The sequence below is a fragment of the Scylla paramamosain genome, chromosome 49 (genome assembly GCF_035594125.1).
Source record: "Scylla paramamosain isolate STU-SP2022 chromosome 49, ASM3559412v1, whole genome shotgun sequence".
NCBI lineage: Eukaryota > Metazoa > Arthropoda > Malacostraca > Decapoda > Portunidae > Scylla > Scylla paramamosain.
In genome coordinates, this window is record NC_087199.1 from 3,077,428 (window position 1) to 3,105,125 (window position 27,698).

General features: G+C 42.1%; 4 protein-coding genes across 12 annotated transcripts in view; 2 read left to right on the top strand and 2 right to left on the bottom strand.

The window, feature by feature from the left end:
* Nucleotides 1-11,375, bottom strand: part of LOC135095549 (uncharacterized) — a 52,049-nt gene extending 40,674 nt beyond the window's left edge. For 5 of the 9 annotated variants that reach the window (XR_010264434.1, XR_010264433.1, XR_010264432.1 and 2 more), the window contains exon 1: nucleotides 10,130-10,269. The gene's annotated coding sequence lies outside the window, so the exon portion shown is untranslated. Of the gene's footprint in view, nucleotides 1-3,145; nucleotides 3,596-9,745; nucleotides 9,846-10,129; nucleotides 10,270-11,187; nucleotides 11,255-11,289 lie in introns of those variants that run through there. The other 4 variants (XM_063996444.1, XM_063996443.1, XM_063996445.1 and 1 more) reach the window with 4 other exon arrangements.
* LOC135095553 (zinc finger protein ZFP2-like) overlaps nucleotides 1-20,816 on the bottom strand; it is a 65,370-nt gene extending 44,554 nt beyond the window's left edge. The window contains exon 1 of the mRNA XM_063996450.1: nucleotides 17,393-20,816. Within this exon, the coding sequence (XP_063852520.1) occupies nucleotides 18,422-19,498 (1,077 nt within the window). The 5' untranslated portion in view covers nucleotides 19,499-20,816 and the 3' untranslated portion in view covers nucleotides 17,393-18,421. The remainder of the gene's footprint in view (nucleotides 1-17,392) is intronic.
* LOC135095483 (histidine-rich protein PFHRP-II-like) lies at nucleotides 11,102-11,704 on the top strand. The gene has a single exon (XM_063996332.1). It carries the CDS (start codon nucleotides 11,102-11,104, stop codon nucleotides 11,702-11,704), a length of 603 nt encoding a protein of 200 aa, XP_063852402.1.
* Nucleotides 20,817-20,867: 51 nt separating the features above from the next.
* LOC135095484 (protein mahjong-like) overlaps nucleotides 20,868-27,698 on the top strand; it is a 44,046-nt gene continuing 37,215 nt past the window's right edge. Inside the window, exons 1-2 of the mRNA XM_063996333.1 lie at nucleotides 20,868-21,577; nucleotides 25,651-25,834. Coding sequence (XP_063852403.1) covers nucleotides 25,682-25,834 — 153 coding nt within the window. The 5' untranslated portion in view covers nucleotides 20,868-21,577; nucleotides 25,651-25,681. The remainder of the gene's footprint in view (nucleotides 21,578-25,650; nucleotides 25,835-27,698) is intronic.

Sequence of the window (27,698 nt, forward strand, 5' to 3'; positions counted from 1 at the left end):
AACCACACTACTGCTGCATATTCTAGTCTAGGTCTTATCAGTAACACGATCATCTTCCTGACCATCTCTTCATCCATATATGCAAAGGCCTGCCTTATTCTTCTCAACAAGTTATAAGTTTCTCCTGTAATTTTACTAATGTGTCTCTCCGGGGTCAGGTTCCCAGTCACTGTAACACTGAGATCCTTTTCCTCTTCTGCTCCCCTCAACCTTACACCATTCAACACATAATTTCCTTTTACTCTTCTTGTACTTTTTTCCAAATTCTATTACCTTACACTTCTTTAAATTAAATTCCATTTCCCATCTATAACTCCACTAAGATATCTTGTTCAGGTCTTCTTGTAACATTCCACAGTCCTCTGCACTCTCAACTTTCTTCAGCAACTTTGCATCATCCACAAAAAGGCTCATGTAGCTGTTCACACTCTCTGTCATATCATTTATATAGACTGCAAACATGATTGGTGCAAGTACTGAGCCTTGGGGTACTCCACTTATGACTTCCCTCTGTGATGATTTTTAATCTTTTACCACTGTTCTCATTTCTCTGTTTGTCAAGAAATTTTCCATACATCTTAGAGAGTGCAGAGGACTGTGGAACGTTACAAGAAGACCTGAACAAGATATCAGAGTGTCAGAGACCCGTCTTTGTGTGCTGAGCGCATAGCAGAGTTGATAGTGTCTGGCATTGAGGCATACATTCCTCACTTTTTTTTTCAACCTAAACCTTCCAAACCTTGGTTTAACACAGCTTGTTCTTGTGCTATACATGATAGAGAGGTGGCCCACAAAGGGTACTTAAGCCTTCCATCACCAGAATCTCATGCACTTTATATTTCTGCCCGGAACCATGCCAAGTCTGTTCTCCAACTAGCCAAAAGCTCCTTCATTAACAGAAAATGTCAAAACCTTTCAAGATCTAACTCCCCTTGTGACTTCTGGTATCTAGCTAAAAATATCTCCAGTAACTTTGCTTCTTCTTTCCCTCCCCTATTTCAACCAGGTGGCACCACTTCTATCACATCTATTTCTAAAGCTGAACTCTTCATTCAAACCTTTGCCAAAAACTCTACCTTGGACAATTCAGAGCTTGTTCCTCCCTCTTCTCCACCCTCTGACTACTTCATGCTACCTATTAAAATTCTTCACAATGATGTTTTCCATGCCCTCGCTGATCTAAACCCTCAGAAGGCTTGTAGACCTGATGGGGTCCCTCCTGTTGTTCTCCGAAACTGTGCCTCCGTGCTTGCACCTTGCCTAGTCAAACTCTTTCAACTCTGTCTGTCAACATCTACCTTTCCTTTTTGCTGGAAGTTTGCCTACATTCAACCTGTTCCTAAAAAAGGATGACCATTCTAATCCCTCAAACTACCATCCTATTGCTTTAATTTTCTGCCAATCTAAAGTTTTTTTAATCTATCCTCAACAGGAAAATTCTTAAACATTTATCACTTCACAACCTTCTATCAGATCGCCAGTATGGGTTCTGCCAAGGCCGCTCTACTGGTGATCTGGCTTCTTACTGAATCTTGGTCATCCTCTTTTAGAGATTTTGGTGAAACTTTTGCTGTTGCCTTGGATATATCAAAAGCTTTTGGTAGGGTTTGGCACAAAGCTTTGATTTCCAAACTACCCTCCTACAGCTTCCATCCTTCTCTCTGTAACTTCATCTCAAGTTTCCTTTCTGACCGTTCTATTGCTGCTGTGGTAGACAGTCACTGTTCTTCTCTTAAATCTATTAACAGTGGTGTTCCTCAGGGTTCTATTCTGTCACCCACTCTCTTCCTGTTATTCATCAGTGATCTTCTAAACCAAACTTCTTGTCCTATCCACTCCTCTGCTGATGATACCACCCTGCACTTTTCCACATCTTTTCATAGACGTCCAACCCTTAAGGAAGTAAACGGTTCACACAGGGAAGCCACAGAACACCTGACTTCTGATATCTCTAAAATTTCTGATTGGGGCAGAGCAAACTTGGTATTGATCAGTGCCTCAAAAACTCAATTCCCTCATCTATAAATCTGACACAACCTTCCAGACAACTATCCGCTCTTCTTTGGTGGCACTCAACTGTCCCCTTCTTTTACACTGAACATCCTTGGTCTACCCTTTACTTATAATCTAAACTGGAAACTTCACATCTCATCTCTAACTAAAACAGCTTCTATGAAGTTAGGCATTCTAAGAAGTCTCCGCCAGTTTTTCTCACCTTGCAGCTGCTAACTCTGTACAAGGGCCTTAACCGTTCATGTATGGAATATGCTTCACATGTATGGGGGTGTTCCTCTAATACCACTGTTTTAGGCTGGGTGGAATCAAAAGATTTTGGTCTCATCAACTCCTCTCCTCTAACTGACTGTCTTCAGCCTCTCTCTCATCGCCACAATGTTGCATCTCTAGCTGTCTTCTCCCGCTATTTTCATGCTAACTGCTCTTCTGATCTTGCTAACTGCATGCTTCCCCTCTTCCCGCAGCCTCGCTGCACACCACTTTCTTCTTTCTCACACCACTCCACCTCTCTAATGCAAGAGTTAACCAGTATTCTCAATCATTCATCCCTTTCTCTGGTAAACTCTGGAACTCCCTGGCTGCTTCTGCATTTCCACCTTCCTATGACTTGAACTCTTTCAAGAGGGAGGTTTTAAGACACTTATCCTTCAATCTTTGACTACTGCTTTGGACTCTATTAGAGGACTGGCGTCTCAGTGGGCTTTTTTTTTTCCCTCCTTGGCCAGTGTCCCACCTACATTAAAAAAAATCCTAAGGCTTGCCAAATAGAATGAGACTGATTGGGAAAGTTAATGGATGAAAGGAGCATAAATGGGAAGGAAATGGATGGAAGAAAAATGAAAAGGAGTATGGAATGGAAAGAGAATACAATGGAACCTCAGTTCTAGAACTTAATTCTTTCCTGAATGTTGTTCAAAATCTGAAAAATCTTAAAAAAAAAAGTAAACAATTTTCCCCATAGGAATTAATGTAGAATGGCTTAATCTGTTCCCAGACACCCGTCCAACCTGTCTTAGCGGCTTATGACAGACGCTGCCACTGCCAAGATGGCTGCTTCACAACACCTCAAGCTCACAAATTATTTATCCAGAAAAGATGTATTGAGTAAGCTTAGTGACACAGAACTCACCAGAAGATACTGTTTAGACCGTGCAGGCGTTCTCTTTGTCACCGATTTATTGAGGGAAGCCTTACAGAGGAACACAGAGAGGACCAACCCACTCACTGCCAAAATGAAGGTGATCATAACACTTAGACATCTTGCTGCTGAGAAAATGCAGCTGTGCAGAGTAGTGATGGCACTGTGGCTCATCAAGAGAGCCACAGTGGCTTTGGATTACTCCTGAGCATCAGTCCAGTCCAATCCAGTTCAGTAACAGGCACGGGGTAGGCCTTGCAACGCCTCCCACTGTTGTTCCTGTTTAGTTTTTTTTTCTTATTATTGTATGTTTTGCTTTTTTCCTGGTTTTCATCCCTTTTCCTGATTTGTCACTTTTCCCATTTGTCGTCCATTGTGTTTCACTTCTCATAAAAGTCACAGTATTCGTGTAGTTATTATAAATTTTCCATATTCTTGATTTTCTTTGCCTTTTATTCCACATACTTTTCATTAAATTCATTTTATTTTATTTTATTTTTCACTTTTTTTCCTTTTGTCTTCTGTTCTGTTTCATTTCACATAAAATGTCACATCATCCATGATTTTATTATTACTTTTCCATATTGTTCATTTTCTTTGCTCTTCTATTCTACATACTTCTTGTTAAATTCTTTCTGGTCTCAATTTCTTGTGATGTTAATTTGCTAAATGCCAACATATTACTAAGCTTATTATCTATAATACAGTGTTTTCTATATCTAGTATAAAGTCAAACTGAGATTTAGTATTATCATATTCAGGACAGTTCTAAAGAAAATGTTTTAAGGTTTCTGTCTCATGACCACAACTTGGGCATGTCTCTGTCTTGCTCTGGAATCTGTTTCTCCAGTTCAAAGTTAGTGTGTTTGTTCTTCCTTTAATTAATTATTTACTTCCTTCTGTATTGTTTATCCAACTTTCTTCTCTTACATTTTGCTTAAACTTTTCATATATATTCAAGACTGTCTTCTGTTGTATTTATGATGTCCACTTTATTGAGTCCCACCTTTTAATTTTATCTATGATATTATTCTTTGTCTTGCTTCTTATGTCTGTAAGTGTGATGTTAATTTCTTTCATAAATTTCTTGATACTTTAATCCATTTGCTTTTTTTTTTTCCTTTTCATATTCTAAAGCAAATATTTCTCTACATAAATAATTCCTATCATCCTCTAATAAGTGTTTTGCAAAAATATTTTAATCTTCATACCTCTGGCCCTACTTGATGTAGCTCCTGCTTCTCCCCTTAAGGCACTACTTGCTGGGTATGTGGGAACTTGTAGCATTACTTGATACTCAGAGTTTTCTATTTTTTGTAGTTTATTTTAGTCCTCATTATGTTCTAAAACTTCTGCGGCATAAAGAATAATAGCTAATCCGAGTCCTTTCCAGTAATTTTTTTTCCAATTAATAATCTGTTACATCTTGCAGTAATACTTTATGTCATGGTTGCTTTTTTTTTTTTATGTAGGAGGGACACTGGCCAAGGGCAACAAAAATCCAATAAAAAAAAGCCCACTGAGATGCCAAACCCATAAAAGGTTCCAAAGCGGTAGTCAAAAATTGAAGGATAAGTGTGTTGAAACCTCCCTCTTGAAGAAATAGGAAGGTGGAAATACAGAAGCAGGCAGGGAGTTCCAGAGTTTACCAGAGAAAGGGATGAATGATTGAGAAAGCAAGGAATGATTGGTTAACTCTTGCATTAGAGAGCTGGACAGAATAGGGGTGAGGGAAAGAAGAAAGTATTGTGCAACGAGGCCGCGAGAGGAGGGGAGGCATGCAGTTAGCAAGATCAGAAGAGCAGTTAGCATGAAAATAGCAGTAAAAGACAGCTAGAGATGCAACATTGCAGTGATGAGAGAAAGGCTGAAGACAGTCATTTAGAGAAAAGGAGCTGATGAGACAAAAAGCTTTTGATTCCACCCTGTCTAGAAGAGTGGTATGAGTGGAACCCCCCCATACATGTGAAACACACTCCTTACATGGATGGATAAGGCCCTGGTACAGAGTTAGCAGCTGGGGGGTCAGAAAAACTGGTAGAGACATCTCAGAATGCCTATCTTCAAAGAAGCTGTTTTAGCTAGAGATGAGATGTGAAGTTTCCAGTTCAGATTATAGGTAAGGGACAGACCGAGGATGTTCAGTGTAGAAGAGGGGAACAGTCGAGTGTCATTGAAGAAGAGGGGATAGTTGTCTGGAAGGTTGTGTCAAGTTGATAGATGGAGGAATTGAGTTTTTGAGGCATTGAATAATACCAAGTTTGCTCTGCCCCAATCAGAAATTTTAGAAAGATCAGAAGTCAGGCGTTCTGTGGCTTCCCTGCGTGAAATGTTTACTTCCTGAAGGGTTGGATGTCTATGAAAAGACGTGGAAAAGTGCAGGGTGGTATCATCAGTGTAGGGGTGGATAGGACAAGAAGTTTGGTTTAGAAAGTCAGTGCTGAATAATAAGAAGAGAGTGGGTGACATGACAGAACCCTGATGAACACCACTGTTAACAGATTTAGGAGAACATTGACTGTCTACCACAGCAGCAATAGAATGGTCAGAAAGAAAACTTGAGATAAAGTTACAGAGAGATGAATAGAAGCTGTAGGAGGGTAGTTTGGAAATCAAAGCTTTGTGCCAGACTCTATCAAAAGCTTTTGATATGTCCAAGGCAACAGCAAAAGTTTCACCAAAATCTTCAAAAGAAGATGACCAAGACTCAGTAAGGAAAGCTAAAAGATCACCAGTAGAGCAGCCTTGATGGAAACCATAATGCCAATCAGATAGAAGGTTGTGAAGTGATAGATGTTTAAGAATCTTCCTGTTGAGGATAGATTCAAAAACTTTAGATTGGCAGGAAATTAAAACAATAGGACGGTAGTTTGAGGGATTAGAATGGTCACGGTTTTTAGGAACAGGCTGAATGTAGGCAAACTTCCAGCAAGAAGGAAAGGTAGATGTTGACAGACAGAGCTGAAAGAGTTTGACTAGGCGAGGTGCAAGCACGGAGGCACAGTTTCGGAGAACAAGAGGAGGGACCCCATCAGGTCCATAAGCCTTCCGAGGGTTTAGGCCAGCGAGGGCATGGAAAACATCATTGGGAAGAATTTTAATAGGTAGCATGAAGTAGTCAGAGGGTGGAGGAGAGGCAGGAACAAACCCTGAGTCGTCCAAGGTAGAGTTTTTGGCAAAGGCTTGAGTGAAGAGTTCAGGTTTAGAGATAGGTGTGATAGCAGTGGTGCCATCTGGCTGAAATAAAGAAGGGAAAGAAGAAGAATTAAAGTTACTGGGGATGTTTTTGCCAAGGTGCCAGAAGTCATGAGAGGAGTTAGATCTTGACGGATATTGACACTTTCTATTGATGAAGATGATTCTCTTGTTAAGGTCATGCTGATACAGATTGGCCCAGTTGGACAAAGCCTGTGTTAACTTGTACTGTACAGGAAATTAACAGGTCAGGCTTGACTACTTTTACATTTGTTAGGTATATGTACATATAAAGATCTTATTTTGTCAATGATATACAACTAAATTTTTATATGTAAAGTAAAAAAAAACACTGGCTGTTTTCTTGGGGTGAGTTTTTTTAAATGCCAACCCTGCATAGCACGTACACCTGGTGTAGGGAAGTACTACATTAGTTATGTTCATGATGACAAAGATAAACTCTCTCTCTCTCTCTCTCTCTCTCTCTTTCTCTCTCTCTCTCTCTCTCTCTCTCTCTCTCTCTCTCTCTCTCTCTCTCTCTCTCTCTCTCTCTCTCTCTCTCTCTCTCTCTCTCTCTCTCTCTCTCTCTCTCTCTCTCTCTCTCTCTCTCAGGTGAATCCAGTTGATTTCCTAAAAAAACAGTTGCCAAACCATGTTGTTACCAACTCTGTCATGAAGGATGACTGGTATCAGAAGAGCATAAAAAAAAAAGCAGCTGTCCTTCCCATTAACCATTCATCTTATCCAGTCTGTTAAGTCAAAACATTTAAAATTACACTAAAGACAGCGAGTCTTACTTCTCAAGTTGTTGTTGTAGTGGTGTCCAGAGAATTGAGTGTGTAGAACAACAAGTTGGGTTGCAACAGGTAAGTAGCAGGTGAATATGGATACATTACATTTCAAAACATGTTGTGGCATGAAAGCTTTACCTTGATAAATAGAGCAGAGTCTAGATATTCTTTGGGTGAGGTTGCCAGTGTCAAATTTAAAAGACGTGGCTTCATCTTGCGTTATGCTAAGGAACAAAATGTGAGTGGTTCTGGATACATCATGATTATTGATGTGGAGTGATGCGGTGTCTTTGCTGCAAATAACAAAGTGTGTTCATTGTGAGTCTAGTACAGATGCACCATAGTTGTGGGTCCTTGTTAGCTACATCAAGCAATTTTCCACATGTCAAGCTACTGTAGTCATGTCATCAGCAAATATGTTTTTGCTCCTACAATGCATCTCATGTCACAGATATGTGTAAATTAAGAACATGATTGGTCCTAAAACTTGTGACTCCTAATTTTACACCACTGGATGAGGAAAATCTGCCTTTAAATAAGCCACAGAATTCTGATCTCTCTAATATTTCTGATTGGGACAAACTTCAATGCCTCAAAAACTCAATTCCTCCATCTACTGTATCAACACAACCTTCCAGACAACTATCCCCTCTTCTTCAGTGACACTCAACTGTCCCCCTCTTCTACACTGAACAAATTCGGTCTGTCCTTTACTTATAATCTAAACTGGAGACTTCACATCTCATCTCATCTCTAGCTAAAACAGCTTCTATAAAGCTGCCAACTCTGTACAGGGGCCTTATCCCTCAATGTATGGAGTATGCTTCACATGTCTGAGGGGGGGGGGTTCCACTCATGCCGCTCTTTTAGACAGGGTGGAATCAAAAGCTTTTCATCTCATCAACTCTCCTCTAACTGACTGTCTTCAGCCTCTCTCTCATCACCGCAGTGTCGCATCTCTAGCTGTCTTCTACCGCTATTTTTATGCTAACGCGCGCTGCACAACACTTTCTTCTCTCACCACTATTCTGTCCACCTCTCTAACGCAAGAGTTAACCAGTATTCTCAATCATTCATCCCTTTCTCTGGTAAACTCTGGAACTCCCTGCCTGCTTCTGTATTTCCACCTTCCTATGACTTGAATTCCTTCAAGAGGGAGGTTTCAAGGCAATTATTGTTATATGATTTTTCTATGTCGCATCACTTTATTAACTGGCATTTAAGTGGACCTTTTTATTTTTTTCTTGGTCAACTGCCCTTACATAAAAAAAAAATAGTAGCAGTAGTAGTGCTGGCAGTGATGATTGTAGTAGTAGTAGCAGTAGCTTAAGTAGAAAGAATAGTAGTAGGAACAGCAACAGTACTGATGATAGTAGTAGTAGTAGTAGTAGTAGTAGTAGTAGTAGGAGTAGTAGTAGTAGTAACAGCAGCAGCAGTAGTGCCAGTAGTAGTGGTGGTGGTTGTAGTAGTAGTAGTAAAAGTGTAATTCTCTCTCCCTCAAGCATAGTAATAACTATATAACATTATTAGTAGTAGTAGTAGTAGTAGTAGTAGTAGTAGTAGTAGTAGTTATAGTGGTTGGTGGTGATTTAGTAGAAGCAAAAGCAGCAATCGTAGTATCAACAGCAATCTCCTTGGAAGAGCGCGCGGGATACGGCGAGGCAAGTGTTGGAGTAGGATTGCCAGATTTTCCAGAGCAAAAAAAAAAAAAAAAAAAAAAAAAATGCCTCCAATAAAGTGTGCAAATAACACAAAAATAGTGGCAGTGATATATATATATATATATATATATATATATATATATATATATATATATATATATATATATATATATATATATATATATATATATATATATATATATATATATATATATATATATAAATATATATATATTTTTTTTTTTTTTTTTTTTTTTTTTTTTTTCTAAGATGGTCCGAGCAAAGCTACGTAAACACCGTTACATAATTATATGCAAAATAGCCAGCCAACTTGTGTAAAACAGTCATAACACGTGCAGTATCCAAACAAACTCGGTCCTTTTTTTTTCAATCTATTGCTATGCAGTGATGTGCAAAGTTATAAATGCATTCTTTTTCCACTAATGATGATGGGGCTAACTGGATTAGGCGGAAACTTTCAATTAATTAGAATTTCAGGATAAAGGCATCTTTTTTTTTTAATACCTTGATGCCATCTTTTTTCTTTTTCTTTTTTTTTTGATGCCAATCGCACTGAAAAAAGTGCCAGATTTTTGGAATTTGGCACCAATTATGTCAATCCGGCAGCCCTGTCTAGTAGCGGACAGGAAAGCGAGACACCACTGGCCTTGACACACTGGCCGGTGAGGCGAGGATCTCGTTTCCGCCCACCCCGTCCCTGCTACTTTCTCCACCTATGCCCATGTCATCTCGCCCACGCCCGTGGCATACTGCGGCACGCCCACTAGCGTCATCTCCCATCCACATCTCTGCAACTAGCCTGCCGACTGTCATAATCCCTCAAACCCTACACATTCTCTCTCTCTCTCTCTCTCTCTCTCTCTCTCTCTCTCTCTCTCTCTCTCTCTCTCTCTCTCCAAAACTGTTGTCAGCCTACTGCACACCTGTTTCCTTCGCGTGACGCCACACACACACACACACACACCGAAATACTAGAATACGACCACAAGTTATCCAGCTGTTTGAGTGCGGAACAGGAAAACTGTGTGTGTGTGTGTGTGTGTGTGTTGCCTGGTTTGTGTGTTTTACGATATAAGAAAAGTTAATAAATATGGAAAACAATTTAAAATATGCAGTATAAAGACAAGTAAGAATAATAAATGCAATAATGAGAGAAAGAGAGGATGTGGTGGAAGTTGTCCCTGCCACAGCCTCACCCACCCGTGCTATACCGCGGCACGCCCACGAACATCACCTCCCACCCACATCTCCGCAACTAACCTGTCTGACATAATCCCTTAACCCATACACTTTTTATCTCTACTTACCCAGAACTGTTGTCAGGATACAGCACACCCTGCTTCCCTCAAGTGACACGCAAACATACACTCACAGCTAAGTACTATCAGACGCCTATGTAGCCTTTATAAAGTTACCAGTGCATAACAGGAATACTCTGTGTGTGTGTGTGTGTGTGTGTGTGTGTGTATGTTTTACCGTATAAGAAATATAATAAATATGGAAAACAGTGTAAAATATGTAGTATAAAATATGTAGTATGTAGAGACAAGTAAGAATAATAGATGCAATGATGATAAGAGAGAGAGGACGTTATGGAAGTTGCCAGCGATATACATATTACCATTACCTGAAAACAACAATTATACCTTTGGGTCCTTGCATAGCTGAATTAGGAGGAGGAGGAGGGTCAGACAAAACTACAGAGAGGGAAACGAATTTTGATTTTGTTTGCACGAGATCCTGTTCACACATAGACATGCTTTCTGGACATCTTTTTCTTTCGTTATTTTTTTTTTTTTTTCCACTTAATACATAAATTTTAGCGGCCCTTCATTAATAGAAAACCGAGAAAGATAGTAGAGGAGGTGGGCTTCCTTCTCCTCTTCTTTTTTTTTTTTCTGTTCCTCCATGTACATAGATACTACCGAGTCTTCAGAAATGCATCTCGTGTATGTGTGTGTGTGTGTGTGTGTAACCAGCGAGACTCGGCCTCCCCGTCTGTCCCTGCACACGAATATACTTTTACTGCCACGCTGACAGTAACAGCATCGGTTGTTGACAAAAGTGATCAACTGCTAACACTACTTATGATAAAAAAAAATATATAAAAAAGTTGACAAAAATGCGTGGCTGGCAGTCATGATGGTAACTATAGTGAGCAGAATTTTAAAGGTCCCAAACTGACACTGAAAAGCTGAGGCCTGAGCTTGACCACCACTCCTCCAGTCTTGACGCCCCGTCAGGGCCTCGCTCCCCACATTATCACCACCACCAAAATCATGATAATCATCAGTACTACCACCAACACCACGACCACCAGCACCAATGCCATTATGATCACCACCACCACCACTATCACCATTACCATCACCACCAACCACCATCACTGCTCCAGTTGCCACTACGCTACAATCCACCATACCACTTTGTACCACACTGCACCACACCACACCGCATTGCACCATACCTTAACACGCCACACTGCACCGCAACACACCACACCACCACACTGTGCCACACCCCGCCACACTGCACCACATCACACCACACCACACTACACTGCACCACACCACACCGCATTGCACCATACCATAGCACACCACACTGCACCACCACAGTGCCATACCCCGCCACACTGCACCACATCACACCACACCACACTACACTGCACCACACCACACCGCATTGCACCATACCATAGCACACCACACTGCACCACATCACACCACACCACCACACTTTGCCATACCCCGCCACACTGCACCACATCACACCACACCACACTACATTGCACCACACCACACCGCATTGCATCATACCATAGCACACCACACTGCACCACATCACACCACACCACCACACTGTGCCATACCACACCATAATGCACAACATCACCACACCACATCACACCATACTGTACCATAACACCACACTGCACCACAACACACTGGACCACATCACACCACACTCCACCACATCACAACCCCACACCATACCCACACCACACCACACTATACTACACAATTTACCGCACCACACTATACTCGTACTACACCACACCACACCACACTGCACACTACACCACACCAAACCACAACACTGCACCACACCACACTGCACATCATACCACATTGCACCACACCACACCATACCACACAATACCACACTACAACACACTAAAGTGCACCACACCATCCCACATAACACTGCACCATACCATACTGCGCCACACCATATTGCACAACACCACACTACACCACACTTCACATCACACCACAGTGCACCACACCACACCATACCACACTGTACCACACCACACTGCACATCACACCACAGTGAACCATACCACACCACCCCACACAGTACCGCAATGTACCACACCTCACTGCACAACACCACACCACATCACACCACACCACACTACACCACAGTGCACCACACCACACCTCATCTCATCACACTGCACATCACCCACAGTGCACCACAGCACACCACCCTACACTACATCACACAATACCACACCACCACACCACACCACAGTGCACCACACCACCATACTACACCACACCACACTGCATAACACCACACCACACCTCATTGCATTGCACAACCACACCACACCATTCTATACCACACCACACTGCACCACATCACACCACACTGCACCACACCACACCATACCACACCACACTGCACAACATCAAACCACACTCCACCACACCACAACACACCACACTGCACAACATCACACCACACTGCACAACATCACACCACACTGCACCACACTGCACAATATCACACCACACTGCACCACACCACCCACATAACACTGCACCACACTATACCACACCACACTGCACATCACACCACACCATACCACATCACACTGCACCACATCATACCACACCACACCACACTGCACAACATCACACCACACTGCACCACACCACACCACATGACACTGCACTACACCATATCACACCACACTGCACCACACCATACCACACTGTACAGCATAACACTGCACCACACCACACCACACTGTACCACACCACACTGCACCACACTATACCACACCACACTGCACCACACCACATCACACCACACTGCTCAACACCACACAACACTGCACCACACCACACCACACTTTACCACATAACACTGCACCACACCACATTGCACAACACCACACTACATCTCACCACACCATACCACATAACACTGCATCACACCACACAACACCACACTGTCCCACACCTCATCACACCACTCACCACACCACACCATTCCCCACCACACCACACTGCCTTGCACCTCACCATACTACACATTACCACACAACACCATACTACACCACACCACACTGCACCACACCACACCTCACTACACTGCACCACACCACATGGCACAACTCTGCACCACACCACACTACACATCACATCACACCACACCACACAACTTGGTATTGTTCAATGCCTCAAAAATTCAATTCCTCCATCTATCAACTCGACACAACCTTCCAGACCACTATCCCCTCTTCTTCAGTGACACTCGACTGTCCCCCTCTTCTACACTGAACATCCTCAGTCTGTGATTTACTTATATTCTAAACTGGAAACTTCACATTTCATCACTAGCTGAAACAGCTCCTATTAAGTTTGGCATTCTGAGTTGTCTCCACCAACATTTCTCACCCTTCCAGCTGCTAACTCTGCTTGAATTATCCTTCACATGTACGGGGGTTCCACTCATACTGCTCTTTTAGATAGGGTGGAATCAAAAGCTTTTCATCTTATCCACAAACTCCTCTGATTGACTGTCTTCAGCCTCTTTCTCATTGCCACAATGTTGCATCTTTTGCTATTTTCTACCACTATTTTCATGCTAACTGCTCTTCTGATCTTGCTAACTGCATGCCTCCCCTCTGCCCATGGCCTTGCTGCACAAAACTCTTATTTCTCTCACCCCCTATTCTGTCCACCTCTCAAATGCAAAGGCTGCTGCTGACGTCTGCTTCCCTTGTGTACTAATTTATTGGTAGCCACATGGATATCTCTTCTTGTAATCTGCTGCTAATGTCTGGCTCTGTTAGTCTTGTGATGACTGGCTTCTTCTTGTAATCTGCTGCTGATGTCCAGCTCTGTTAGTCTTGTGATGACTGGCCAAATCTTGTTGTTCTCCTTGCTGGTCACTTCTCGTCTCTCATCTGTCATGTTTATCATCTTCCTTCATTTATCTTTTCTACTTTCTTACTTCTTCATTTCTTCATCCTTGTGGTTGTGGTAGTGGTGGCAATGTTGGTAGTGGTTGTGGTGATAGTGGTGACAGTATTGGTTGTGGTGCTGGTGGCAGTGATGATAGCACTAGTGGTGGTGGTGGTGGTGGTGGCAGTGATGATAGCACTAGTGGTGGTGGTGGTGGTGACAGTGGTCAATGAGTGTAGTGGTGGTGGTGGTGGTGGTGGCAGTGATCAATGAGTGTGGTGGTGGTGGTGGTGTTGTGACCAAGATAGATTTGGTGTTCAGAGGCTACTGAAAACTCACAAACATTTTCAAATTTTTATTAATTACTGCAATTTACATGTTACCATGAAATTCTTACTCACATTCATCTTCTGTTTGTTCAAAATTATTTATATCTCTTTAACAAATTCATTATTTAACACAATCAAGGTGCAAGAACAGACAATATCAAATTCATAAACACAGCTAATGTTCAACCTGTGCAGTTAATGTTCAATTCAGAAAACACACAATAGGCATCTTATTCAGTTCTCCAAGACAGAGTGTGTTTCTCATGTTTTAGTTGTGTTTAGTATAAGATGTGTGTGTGTGTATGTGTGTGTGTGTGTGTGCGTGTGTGTGTGTGTATTTACCTAGTTGTGGTTTACGAAAGGGGAGTAATCTCATAGTATCCTGTCTCTATGTCTATCCAGTTTGGTCTTACAAGCAAGGACAGTTACAGCATTGACAACATCTTCATTGAGTTCATTCCATTTGTTCACACTTCTGTGAGGAAAACTATACTTCTTGATGTCTCTTCTACTGTTAACTTTCTTCAACTTCTTACTGTGTCCCCTTGTACTCTGTGTGTCTAAAGTTATAAAACATCCTTTGTCCACATTTTCCATTACACTTATCACTCTATAGATGTGTATTAAATTCAAGTGTAGGAATTTCCAACATTCTTAATCTCTCTCTTCATAGGTCGACTTACTCAACTCCGGAACCATCTTAGTGGCTGCTCTCTGTACTCTTTCTAATTTTACAATATTCCTCCTTTTATAAGGAGACCACACCACTGCTGCATATTCTGATCTTGGTCTTATCATGGAAATCAACATTTTTTTTTTTATCATTCCTTCATCCAAAGAGTGTGTGTGTGTGTGTGTGTGTGTGTGTGTGTGTGTGTGTGTGTGTGTGTGTGTGTGTGTGTGTGTGTATGTGGCTTGTCCCACAGGTCCTCCCACAGGCAGTGTCTTTCATGCCATAGTAATCATCACATGAAGATGGTGGTGGTGGTGATGATTACTATTAGGAGGAGCAGAAAAAAAAAAATCCCAGCATTTGTACTTATATTCAGAGTTAGGTGAATGATACATGGATATAAGATTGGTGATACTATAATAAGTAGTGGTAACAAACAGAAAATGTTGTTGTTGTTGTTGTTATTATTATTATTTTATTATTTTTGTTATAATTATTATCATGTATAATTCATTATTTCACATTTTCTTTCTTCCTAAAGTTGTAATCAACAGACCTTTGACAATTTTTAGGCAAGAGTTAAAACTTTAATTTTGAAGACTTTTAAAAAATTATTCCAAATTCTGCATGCAATAGTCATTTAATAAATACCTGTCATTTTTCTCAGTCTCATTTCTGCACACATTAAACCTATGGCTATTAAAGGCATGTTAACTTCAGCCTTTTCAGCTTTTTGGAAGTTGGTGGCAGCCAAGGGACCGTGGATGGCACTGCAGACGACACTAATGTGACAGCCTCAGACGTGACTGTGAGGGCAGCAGTTGGACACAAGTTTGTAAATGCAAACTTCCAAAGGTTAGTGATGTCAAAGAGGGGGATTTGTGTGCAGTGTTCTGGGCTGAGCCATGACCTACCACTGGGGAAGAGCTGTGAAGGTTTTCAGGGATGACAACAATGGTGGTGGTGGTGGTGGTGGTGCAACAGGAGTAGAAATGGCATTCCTGAAACCCTCTCATCCATCTGGTGATCCTCAGTGTCTGGGGTAGACTGGCCAAAGGTAACTGGTGTTGATGTTGTTAGTGCGTCACACTTGACAGCTGAGCCACCTCAACCTCACTTGGAAATGAAAGTGTGTGGAAGGCAGGTGTTCCACTGTAACGAGTGTAATATTATGTATTACAGTGCTTGCCATGTTTTGTTAATTAGTCTTTCAATGTGTGTGTGTGTGTGTGTGGTGCTGGTGGTTGTTCATGATGGTTTGAATCCTTCAGGCACTTGTTTGTTTGTTTGTTTCGCTTCTATGAGCGGAACTGTTCGTCACGTTCAATGGAACGTGTAATGGAGACTTGATGTACGGGCAGTGGGCAGAGCAAATAAAGCCGGCAGCGGCAGCAGTTGTCTTCCTCTCATCTGCCTGGCCCCTGCAGCTGGTACAAGGAGGTGGCACAGGCTCAGCACTGCCTCAAGACTGTCCCCAAACAAGGCTTCCCCTCTCCCAGCAAAGTGAGGCTTAAAGCATTGCCACTCACTCTCTCCACTTCCTGGCTTTTGTTTTATTGTAATTCTATATTTATGCACTGCTAAACAGTACTTTGTGCACTGCTAAACAGTGCTTTGTGCATTGCTTACCATCACTTTGTGTACTGCCTACCAATGCTTTGTGCACTGCTAATCAGTTCTTTGTACACTGCTTACCAGTGTTCTGTGCACTGCTAAAAAACAGTGCTTTGTGCAGTGCTCTGTGCACTGCTAAACTACTTTGGGCACTGCTAAACAGCGCTTGGTGCACTGCTAAACACTGCTTTGGTGCATCAACAAAGCACTGTTTATTGTTCACAATTAATTAGTGTTGCATCAAGTGTAGTTTGTGTTGCATAAGTGCACGGCAGTATTCATCTCCTGTTGCTTCAGTGCTCTGTTATGGTGATGCTGGCTGACCATCTTGAGGGATTTCTCCATTACAAATGCAATGGTGCAGTGCAGAGCCTCATTGCTTGGAATGCTTCACTGACTAATGCCTCTAAATACACAGACCAGCTCATTCTCAACATGTGAAGCTTTCTTTCAAGTATTTACTTGTTTTACAGGTACATATTTTTTACCTGAAAAGTGATATGTTTTCTTTTGCTGCTCTAAAGTGAATTGCAGGGTGGATTTGACTCGTGCACCACAATACGTGTCTCCGTGTACTAAGAGCTGTGCTGTGCTGTGCTGTGCTGAGCTACTGTTTGGTAGTAAGCAAAACTTTAAACAAAAGTGTGAGGACAAAGTTAAGGCAAATAATATTTTATTTATGACAAAAATTTTAAAATGTATTATTTTTTGGGCCACAATAAAGATTTACACTTTAACACTTTAACAAGCCTCAAGACTTTAAAAATGTCTGAGTTAATAATCAAGACACTCTCAGTAGTAAATGAATCCCGGGAAAGAGGAAACCGTTGCCAGATTCAAACTTAACAAACACGTCAACCTTCGCTTATAATGTACACAGCAAAACTTCTCAGTTAGTCTTGGCCTTTAACACAAAGCTGAAAAAAAACAACTCACAAAAGTCAGTCACAGACACACAATTACTTCATTACCTTCACCACCAGCAGTCACCAAGCAAAATTCTTACCCTTCACTACGATAAAGTTTCCTGCTCACCGAGGAGTCGCAGCCAAGGACGTGGAGGGCAGGAGAAGCCAAACCCCTTCCCCCTCCGTGGCTGCCAAGATCCCAGACACAACCTCAGTCAGGCCAGGCAAGGTGGGAGGACGCTGGGAGGAGCCCTCCCCTCTCTCAGACCACCACCTCCATGTTACTGAGACATGCCTCCAAGCGGCGAGGTTCTGGACACCCTAACAGGCTCAGAAACCAGTGTCTCGTTGCTGGCTCGAGTCTGGTGAGCAGAGTGCGTCACAGTACAGACACACTTACTGAAAGTCACACCTGCACTGTCAGTAAAACAAGTGCTGGGGCCATTACTCCCTCACAGCACACAAGGGCACGGCTGCCACTACAGCTGCACTACGGCTCCATCATCCACGTCTCAGAAACATGCTGCCGCCTGACGCGCCTCGCCCGGCCCGTGCCACCAGACACCACGAGAAGATAACGCCCCTAAAGGCGCCGTGCATGGACCGGTACAGACTCAGTGCGATTCCCACCATGGTGCAAGCCATCAATCAATAGTCCCTTCTAGATTAGACTTACCTTTAGGATTAATGTTAAGTATTTCCCCACCTATGTACATTTTCAGTTTGTTAACTGCCTAAATAATAAACCGTTTATTATTATTATTATTATTATTATTATTATTATTATTATTATTATAGATGTAACACACTGCTCACCACCACCACCGCCGCCACCACACACTCCCACATGCATGGGTGTGACCACACCCCCTCAAAAGTGAATCCTCACATGCTTGGCAATGTCAGGCTTTGTCTTAAAACATTTCCCACAAACATCACACTCGAACTCCCTCATGCCAATGTGTCTGAAGGTGTGTTTATTGAGCTCAGAACTGCTAATAAATCTTTTGCCACATTCTTCACACTCATAATTTCTAACACCACTGTGTCTCAGGGTGTGTCTGGTGAGGTGAGACTGCTGGGTAAATTTCTTTCCACATTCCAGACACTCATAATTTCTAACACCACTGTGTGTCATGGTGTGTGTGGTGAGGTGAATCTTTGTGGCAAATTTCTTTCCACATTCAAGACACTCATAATTTCTAACACCACTGTGTGTCAGGCTGTGTCTGGTGAGGTGAGACTTTTGGGTAAATTTCTCTCCACATTCCCAACACTCATAATTTCTTACACCACTGTGTGTCAGGGTGTGTCTGGTGAGGTGAACCTTTGTGGTAAATTTCTTTCCACATTTCAAACACTCATAATTTCTAACAGCACTGTGTGTCTGGGTGTGTCTGGTGAGGTGAGACTGTTGGATAAATTTCTTTCTACATTCCAAACACTCATAATTTCTAACACCACTGTGTGTCAGGGTGTGTCTGATGAGGTGAGACTGTTGGGTAAATTTCTTTTCACATTGAAGACACTCATAATTTTTAACACCACTGTGTGTCAGGGTGTGTTGCCCAAGCCCTTGTTTGGATGTAAAAGTATGATCACACTGCTGACACTCTAACTTGCTCTCTCCTCTGTGGACAGAGCTGCCCACCTCCAGGTGATTCTTGCCGCCACGCCTGCGCCTCCCCATACCTGAAGCAGACTGCTGCTGCTGCTGGTACTCACTCTTGCTGCTGCCCAGCATCACCCCTCCACTGCAGCACTGCTCCCAGCAGCACACGCCATGGCCAGTCCTGCAGGAACCATCAGAGAAGCTGGCTGGAGTGGTTGTGCCAAGTAGGATGCCAGTCTGGACTCTGGCCTGGCCTGTGGAGCAGGGAAGAAAGGCAGTCATGATGGGGCTGAGTGGCACAGATGGATGGAGGGAAAAGAGTGGTGGGACAGGCATGGACTGTATACAGTTCAGAGAGAGAGAGAGAGAGAGAGAGAGAGAGAGAGAGAGAGAGAGAGAGAGAGAGAGAGAGAGAGAGAGAGAGAGAGAGAGAGAGAGAGAGAGAGAGAGAGAGAGAGAGACCTGGGTGGAGGGGACACATGAGGTGTGGGGGAGTGTGTCATGCAGGAAGCCTCCATACCTCTGGGCCTTGGTTTTGGGCCGGGAGACTGCAAGTCTTGGGGAGTGGGAAGAAATTTAGTGCCACAGAGAGGAACAAAACACAAATACTGCATTCAAACAAAATATCAAACACAGATAAGGTTATTATTTGTTTTACTGATGTGCAAGCATGTCTCCATTAAGGCGTATCTTATGAAATGCTTGCACCTACTCACAGCTGCATTCCACAAACCCTCATCACTTTTGGAAAAGTATTCTTTGGATAAAAATCACAAATTTTCCAGAAAAAAAAAAAAAAGGCAAGCAAAGATAAAACAGTGCGGCAGGTGTTCTTCCCGCCAGCCTCATCAGAGGCACTTGGTGAGAGCTGCATGCCACCCAGAACAGTGGCCTGCCCCATGGGTGACAGACAGTGCAGGTGCAGGCCAGCAAACCGTGCTTCTCTCTCACACCTGGCGTGATGAGCAACGCGCCACTTCTCCATGAGCAGGCTGGCGTCCCTCAATAAGGCTCCTTTATTAAAAATATTGAGAGAGCTTGGGCTGGCTTGGTTAAATTAAGTCAGTGCAAGTTTAGTTTGGTTAGGTTAGGTGAGTTAGTGGTTGTGTTAGGTTAGTAACATTTGGTTGATTCCATTTAGATTAGTTCAGTAAGGTTAGTAAGGCTAGTTTAGTTCTGTAAGGTCAGTAAGGTTAGGTTAATTAAATTTTGCTAGTTCAGTAAAGGTTAGTAAGGTTTATCATCTTAGAAGGCAAAACTATATTTTTCTGATATATTTTGCTGTTTCTAAAGAATGAAACTTTTTCTAGGAAATGTTTTTCCTTACTGAGGATCACAGGAGTAAGGGGAAAATGAGTGAAACTTTTGTTTTTCTGGGAAATGTTTTCCTTACTAAGGATCACAGGAGTAAAGAGAAAACGAGTGATTTGCCACAAAAACACAACTAAATGTACATGTATAAATGTATAATTTTGACTAAAAGAAAACGAGTATGTTGATAAAACAAAATCTTTGCATGCCCACCCCCTTAATTAAAACAAAAACTACAAGTGTTATGGGCATATACAGCTCTTGTAAATATCAAGTAAATATAGTCGAGAGAGAGAGAGAGAGAGAGAGAGAGAGAGAGAGAGAGAGAGAGAGAGAATAAACAAGGTGAGGTGACAGGTGGGAAGTCTACCTTGTTTCCCTCTCTCCCGGCATCTCAGTCTTTACCTCAGGGGCGCCACTCCTGCAGGGGGTTGTCTTGTTGTTGGGGATTTGATGGGGCCGTGCAGACTGTGGTGCCACAGCCTCTAGTGCCCCGAAGATGCTGGTAGCAGAGAGCCGCCAGCAAGCTGGGCAGGCCAAGGTGGTGACTCACTCTGGGCAAGGAGTGGAGGGCGCAGTGCAGCACGATGGCAGTGGATGCGCGGCCACTGCACCAGGAAGTGTTCTGGCGTCTGTGGCAATGTTCAGCACTACCAGGTGACCAGCGACAGCGAAATGTTGCCTTGCTCGAGGCTCTCACTTGTGTCCCTCCTAGTGGCGGCACACACGTGGTCCCCCTGACACCCACGTGGTCCCCCTCGCATCGTCTGCTGTGCTAAACAAACACACTCGTCCCTGAAAAATAAATACCCACCCTCATTCCACCCCTTCCACACGACCCCAGGCAGCTAAAACACCCCACAAAATAATAAAAATAATCATACATGTATTTCTGGCACAGTGTGTTAGGGATTCGCCATGGAATATAGGGATTTCTGGGTAGGGATAAAATTTTAAGGGAAGGGAAGGAAGCAAAACAACAATGGCCGTGAGGCGAGACATGTGAGGGACACCGCTGCTGCTGCTCGCTGAATTGGCTCCTCTGGCTCTCTCGTGGACGGTGCAGCGGCGCGAGGCGAGACACAGGGCACAGCTGGGCCACAGGTGAGGGAAAGAGAGAGGGAGATATTGGCTCTGTTTTCCTCATTTTCTTCGCTTGTTTTTCTAGAATGTTTATTTCACGTTGTGTCAGGTTGGGATTGTCAGGTGAGGCACAGGGGAGAGCTGAGTCACGGGTGAGCCACAGGACAAGGGAAAAGGGAGATGTTGACTCTGTTTCCTCCTGTCTGTGTGGCTGTCTCGTCCAGAATGTGTATTGCATCACGTCGTGTTAGGTCTGTGAGGTGAGCCACAGGTGGTGAGGGCGTCCAGGTGTTCACTGGCAGGGAGGAAACAGACGGAGTGAGTCAGTCTAGGTGTTCAGGTACAGACAAGACGGACTAGTATTGAGAGAACATTAACATTTTTAGGTAAGAATCTGAGGGCTAGGTTAGGTCAGGTCAAGGGGCAACTCTCAACAGCGGCCCTTTCTCAACATTCTCTGCCTTTGTACCTTATTTAATTCACTCTATCTCTTATTGTGACTTTTTTTCTTTTTTTCTTTTTTTCTCTCTCTCTCTCTCTCCCTCTCTCTCCTTCCCCTACAAATAAACATTGCCAGACTGAGGCATTGTGGTGGCAACTGTCAACAACAGCCCTTTCTTAATGCTCTCTACGTGCATTAAGAGTGTTCTTAATGCTCTTTACTTTCCTCCAGTCTCTCTATTCCAGACAACTAATTTTTTGGGGGTAGTTTTTGGCCTGTTTTATTATTTTTAATTTTTACCCCCGCCCAACCTGCTATCAGAAACTAATGTTTTCCGGTAAAAACGAGAACAAGTTAATAGAAAACAGACTGAAATCTACCAGAAAAATTGTTTTGTTTTCATAAATAAGTAACAGCAGTAACACTAACTGGCAATGTTCCCCCAAGCTTACCTGTGGCTACCAGCTGGCTGTCACTCACTACCATCTAACCTAACCTAATCTAACCTAAAATTAATCTAACCAAACCAGACTAGCTTAACCTAACCTAACTGGCAAGGCTAAGAATAAATATGAAGTCATTACCTTATTTATCTTTGTAGAATCAGGCGATGTGCTGGAAATAATCAAGGTGACACCCACCGCAGACAGACGTCTTCCTCAGACTGATTCAGATATTTCAAATTAAGCCACTTCTCCCTTCTCAGGATGAAATAAAGTGTTATGATTGGCTAAATTGATTATGTATTTTTAATTAGCATGCAGCTGCATTCTCAAACAAATAACCAATCACTGTGACTAATTTTGCAGTTGCACAACAGCTATGACACACACACACACACACACACACACACACACACACACACACACACACACACACACACACACACACACACACACACACACACACACCCACCGTGGAAGATCAGTGTGTGCCTGTCCATCACACATGTGTATGTGTCACTTCTGAGTGTTAGCACAGGAGTGCTAACACTCAGAAATCTTTAAGAAATAGTTGTCAGCATTATAAATAATTTGTGGTGGACCTATATGGGGTTCAGATGAGAAGAGTAAGAAAAGCTGTGTTGAGATTGGTGCAAAAGTAAAGGAATACTACCTCTTCACCTCTGTACCTTTATTTATTTATAGTATTGAAAACATTAGTGTTTTCATGCAAGGGCCAGGTTAGGTTAGGTTTAGATTCCTTGGATAATGTTGAAGTGCAATCAGGATGTTCATGTGAGGGTTGGGTTAGGTCAGGTCAGGTGTAGGTGTTGACATGGACCGGCAGGAGAGGTGTAGTTGTTGGCATGGGCCGGCAGGAGAGGTGTAGGTGTTGGCATGAGCCGGCAGGAGAGGTGTAGGTGTTGGCATGAGCCGGCAGGAGAGGTGTAGGTGTTGAGATGGGCCAGCAGGTGAGGTGTAGGTGTTGGCATGGACCAGCAGGAAAGATGCTTCACGTCGTCGTGGATGTGGTGTTGCATTGTATGCAGACTGGCAGTGCCAAGGAAGGCAGGGTTGTTTTCTTGTGTCTGTTGTGCAGCAAGCCGTGGATTAACTTATAGTTGATGTCCAATGACATTTGAAGTCCGTTGGTGAGTGTTCTTTGCTCTGCCATGATTTTTAAAATTTATTTATTCACTTTTTTTTGTAATGAGACGCCATCTCCATCCTGAAATCTCTCTATCCACCACTGCGCAGTTCACGGTTTTACTCGTGTACTATTTGAAATGTCCTGTAGTGGCTTCCTGTCTTTGTACAAGGTAACAGTCACTGCGAGCTTGTCACTGTCAAGTACTGTACAGACAAGACTACAGGTTGAGACCCAGCTTGTGTTTCCAGACAGGGGTGAGAAAGGACTGCTGTTGACAGTTGCTGCCTTGCCTTGCCTTGTGATGTTGGATGGAGAGGAAGAACAATCAAATACACCACCATTTGAGTGGAAGACCATTTAACTTTTTCCTGTTTTCTCTCTCTTCCTTCACAGTATTTTGCCTGTTAGTACTCCCAGGCACAGGAAAATGTTCTCTGCATCTTTCCATCCCGCAACAGTATCAAGTTACCACTGAATTGAAGGGAAAAAAAAAAGAAGTTTAAATTAGGATTGTGTTAGGTTTGGATTGATTTAGGTTAGGGTTAGGTTTGTTGATGGGTTGGTTGGATAAGGTTAGGATTGGATTAGATTGGTTAGGTTAGGTTAGCTTTGGGTGTTTAATGAAAGTAAAAATGATCTTGCTTTACACAGTTTTTCTTTGCACAAATTTAATTTAACATGACTTGAAACACATCAGATTTATTTGAGTTTACGTAATGTTTCCACTTGAGCACGATCAACACATCTGCTCATTCATGCTGCACAGATGCTAATATTCAGGCAATTTTTCCCTGTTGTTTTTCCTGCATTTGTATTATTTTAAACTTATATTTAATTTTGTGATCAATAAACAAGGATGAGCTGTAGGGATTAGTATTGTTTCTTCTCCATATGGTAATGGATTCTTGTTTTTATTCTTGTTGTTCTCCTCATGTGGGCTGGTGCCTGCATGGGTCACCACAGCAGATCCTCCTCCTCCAACACGCTGTGTCTTCTGTGCCTTACTCTGTCACACCCACCACCTGCATGTCTTCTTCCTCTGCATCTATAAATTTCCTCTTAGGTCTTCCTCTCTTCCTGCTGCCGGGTGGGTTCACTGCAGCATTCTCCCTCCCACTTGTGCCTCACTCCTTGTTCTGACACGTCCTGACCATCTCAGCCTCGCCTCTCTTTCCTCGTCCCCAAGCCGATGCTCGTGAGGTGTCCTCAGATGGGTTGGTTCTCCATTCTGTCTCGTCCACCATCCCGAGAGCACAGTGCAACATCTTCAGTTCTTTCTCTTCCCTCTCTTCTTGCATGTGGAAATGAATACAAGGACAGAACAGTGCAATTTGGCAGGTCAAATTACTCATCTTCTCATTAGTGTTGATGTTTTTACACATTTTCTGTTTGTGTGGCACCTGCAGCATGTGAATTGGGGGGGCTCCTGTGGTGATAATAGTGATGATAATAATAATAATAATAATAATAATAATAATAATAATAATAATAATGATAAGTTTCTGTCCATAAGACACCTGCAAGTCCTTGTATGTTGTGTGAAAAGACAGACGCTCGTATACAGACAGTCAATTCTTGCCGGTCTCAAGGTTGCAATTTATTTATTTATTTTTATTACTATTTTTTTATTTAATTTTGTTTATTTATTTATTTATTTATTTATTTATTTATTTTATTTATTTATTTATTTTTTGTCAGTGTATGTAAGAGGAACACTGGATAAGGGCAAAAAAGATTTTTTTTTTTATTTACTTTTTTTCTTTGTGTGTGTGTGCATGAGGAGTACTGGCCAAGGGTAACAAAACTCTCTCTCTCTCTCTCTCTCTCTCTCTCTCTCTCTCTCTCTCTCTCTCTCTCTCTCTCTCTCTCTCTCTCTCTCTCTCTCTCTCTCTCTCTCTCTCTCTCTCTCTCTCTCTCTTGTATTCTCTCTCTCTCTCTCTTGTATTCCGTCTTCCTCCACAGACATAGGTACAGACAGCCACAGCCAACATGAGGAGTGAGTGTTTTCATTTTATATATTTATTTACTGTTTAATGTAATGTCATGTCTCCTTGCACAGACATACGTACAGACACTCAAAGGACTCCAGGATGCCGAGTTCAAACCGGGACGTCCTTCAGGAGCTGCAGGAGATCCTGAGGCAATGGGAGGAGGACCAGGCCATTGCTTCCAAGGACCCCACACCCCAGCTGGCCAAACTGTGTGAGCTCTTTGAGAGGGAGACCATCAACTTCCTGAAGAAGGTAGGCAGGGTTGGTGATGGTGGTGGTGGTGGTGGTGGTGGTAGGAGTAGTAGTACTATAGTCCATTCATTTAAGCTAAAATCCTGGAGCCTAGGCAGGTTTGTAGGCTCACAGCTGATTGGCTGCACTGCTCTCTGGCTAGCACTTGCATCAGGTAACATTTTGCATGCTCAAGTGAAAAATGTTTTAATATTAAATACCATAATTCACTTCATATATGGAATAGCCAGTTTTGGTTATCCTGTATATGAAGACTCAGCATGACTGTAGAATCAAGATTTTTTGTAAAAAGACAAAACAAAAAAGAAAATGATATTATGAATTGTACTGGAAAATGTTAAAAAATGTTTATAACATGTTTTACTTATGCTCACTGTTTTCAACAGTTAATCATTGAGTGTTCAAATATACCATCATGTTATGTAGGAAAAACTTTTGAACACAATAATGTAATCAGAATGTAGATAAAACTCCACATATTGAAAACATAGAGTCATTTATAGCAGCGCGTCACTCACTGCAACCTTGACGGCAGCACAACACTTGGTGTGGCATGTGGAGGCAGAATGAAGTTAGACACCAAACAACTGGGACTGCACTCATAAAGTCATAAATAGTACCTATAATTATTGTACTCATGGTTATGAAAAATTCATAATTTTCTTTCATAAGGACTATGGGTTTTCATATCCTTGTTCATAGTTGTGAGTGATTGTTATGGCTGACTGAAATGTGTATGTAAAATACTTGTTCATTGATAAAGAAAGGACTTAGAAAGATGAAAACATAATATTTTAGCAAATTTTTGTAGTGACAGTTATATAATAGTAACGCACTCTTTTAAATTAAGATATCATGTCCCAAAATTGCTAAAGTTAAGCAGGGTTGTGCCTACCACGGCTAAAAATAAACTTAATGAAAATTGTAGGTCGATTAATGGTCACCATAATGTTATATCTCAAGAATGCTCCTTTTTTTTTTTATGTCTGTTTATCCCATTATTTTATTCTTCCACAGTACTGTAATGTTACAGCAAAAGATTGCCGTTGTCCTTTTTAAAGCATGATTTGGTTAGAGAGGCTGGGTTATGTTGGTAAATTTTGAAAAATGAATAGAAATAAAATAAAAGCTTATAAAAAAAATTGTACAATAAAAATATATAATTTTTCTTTACAAATGCAAAGGTATTTCATATAATGGAGGGTGTTCTAATACAGTGGTACCTCGGTATGTGTCCACTTTGGAATAAGTCCAACTTGGTATGTGTCCTGTTTGGATGTGAAAAAATTTGTTCGGTATACAACCTCTGTTTGGAACACGACACGTGTTAGAACTTACCGTATATGGCTCAAAATGAGTGAGGACACTGCGCGCTGTCCTTGTTTACCGCTCTCGAGACAAAGTCATGACTGCTTACGAGCGTCAGTGTGCCTGTTGCTACCATTCAGTGAATGACACACGCTATAACTCTGTGAATTTTCACGTGATTTTTTGTTTTTCACATAAATTTTTTGTAAATTCTTTAACCATGCATTGTAAGAAAGTCACTGACTCTCCTTCCAAACAATAAGAGCTCCTCCTCCCTTCTCAGCACCATCCTGGTAGGTGCTCCACTCCTCTCATTTATTCCACCTAATTTGCTTTTGTATTTAGGTGTGTATTTTAGTATTAAGCAGTGCTTAAATTATTCTATACAACCCTGTCAATGTACTGTGTAATATGCCAATAACAAAAAGATTTTTTTTCATGGGAATCAATTAATAATTTTTCCTTTATTTCTTATGGGAAAAGTTTTTTTGGTACACATCCAAAGGATCTGCAATGGATTGAGGAAGTATGCCAAGGAACCACTTTACACTTCTCT

Excerpts from the sequence above, each read along its gene's own strand:
- LOC135095483 (XM_063996332.1), top strand. The coding sequence starts at position 11,102 with ATGATAATCATCAGTACTACCACCAACACCACGACCACCAGCACCAAT.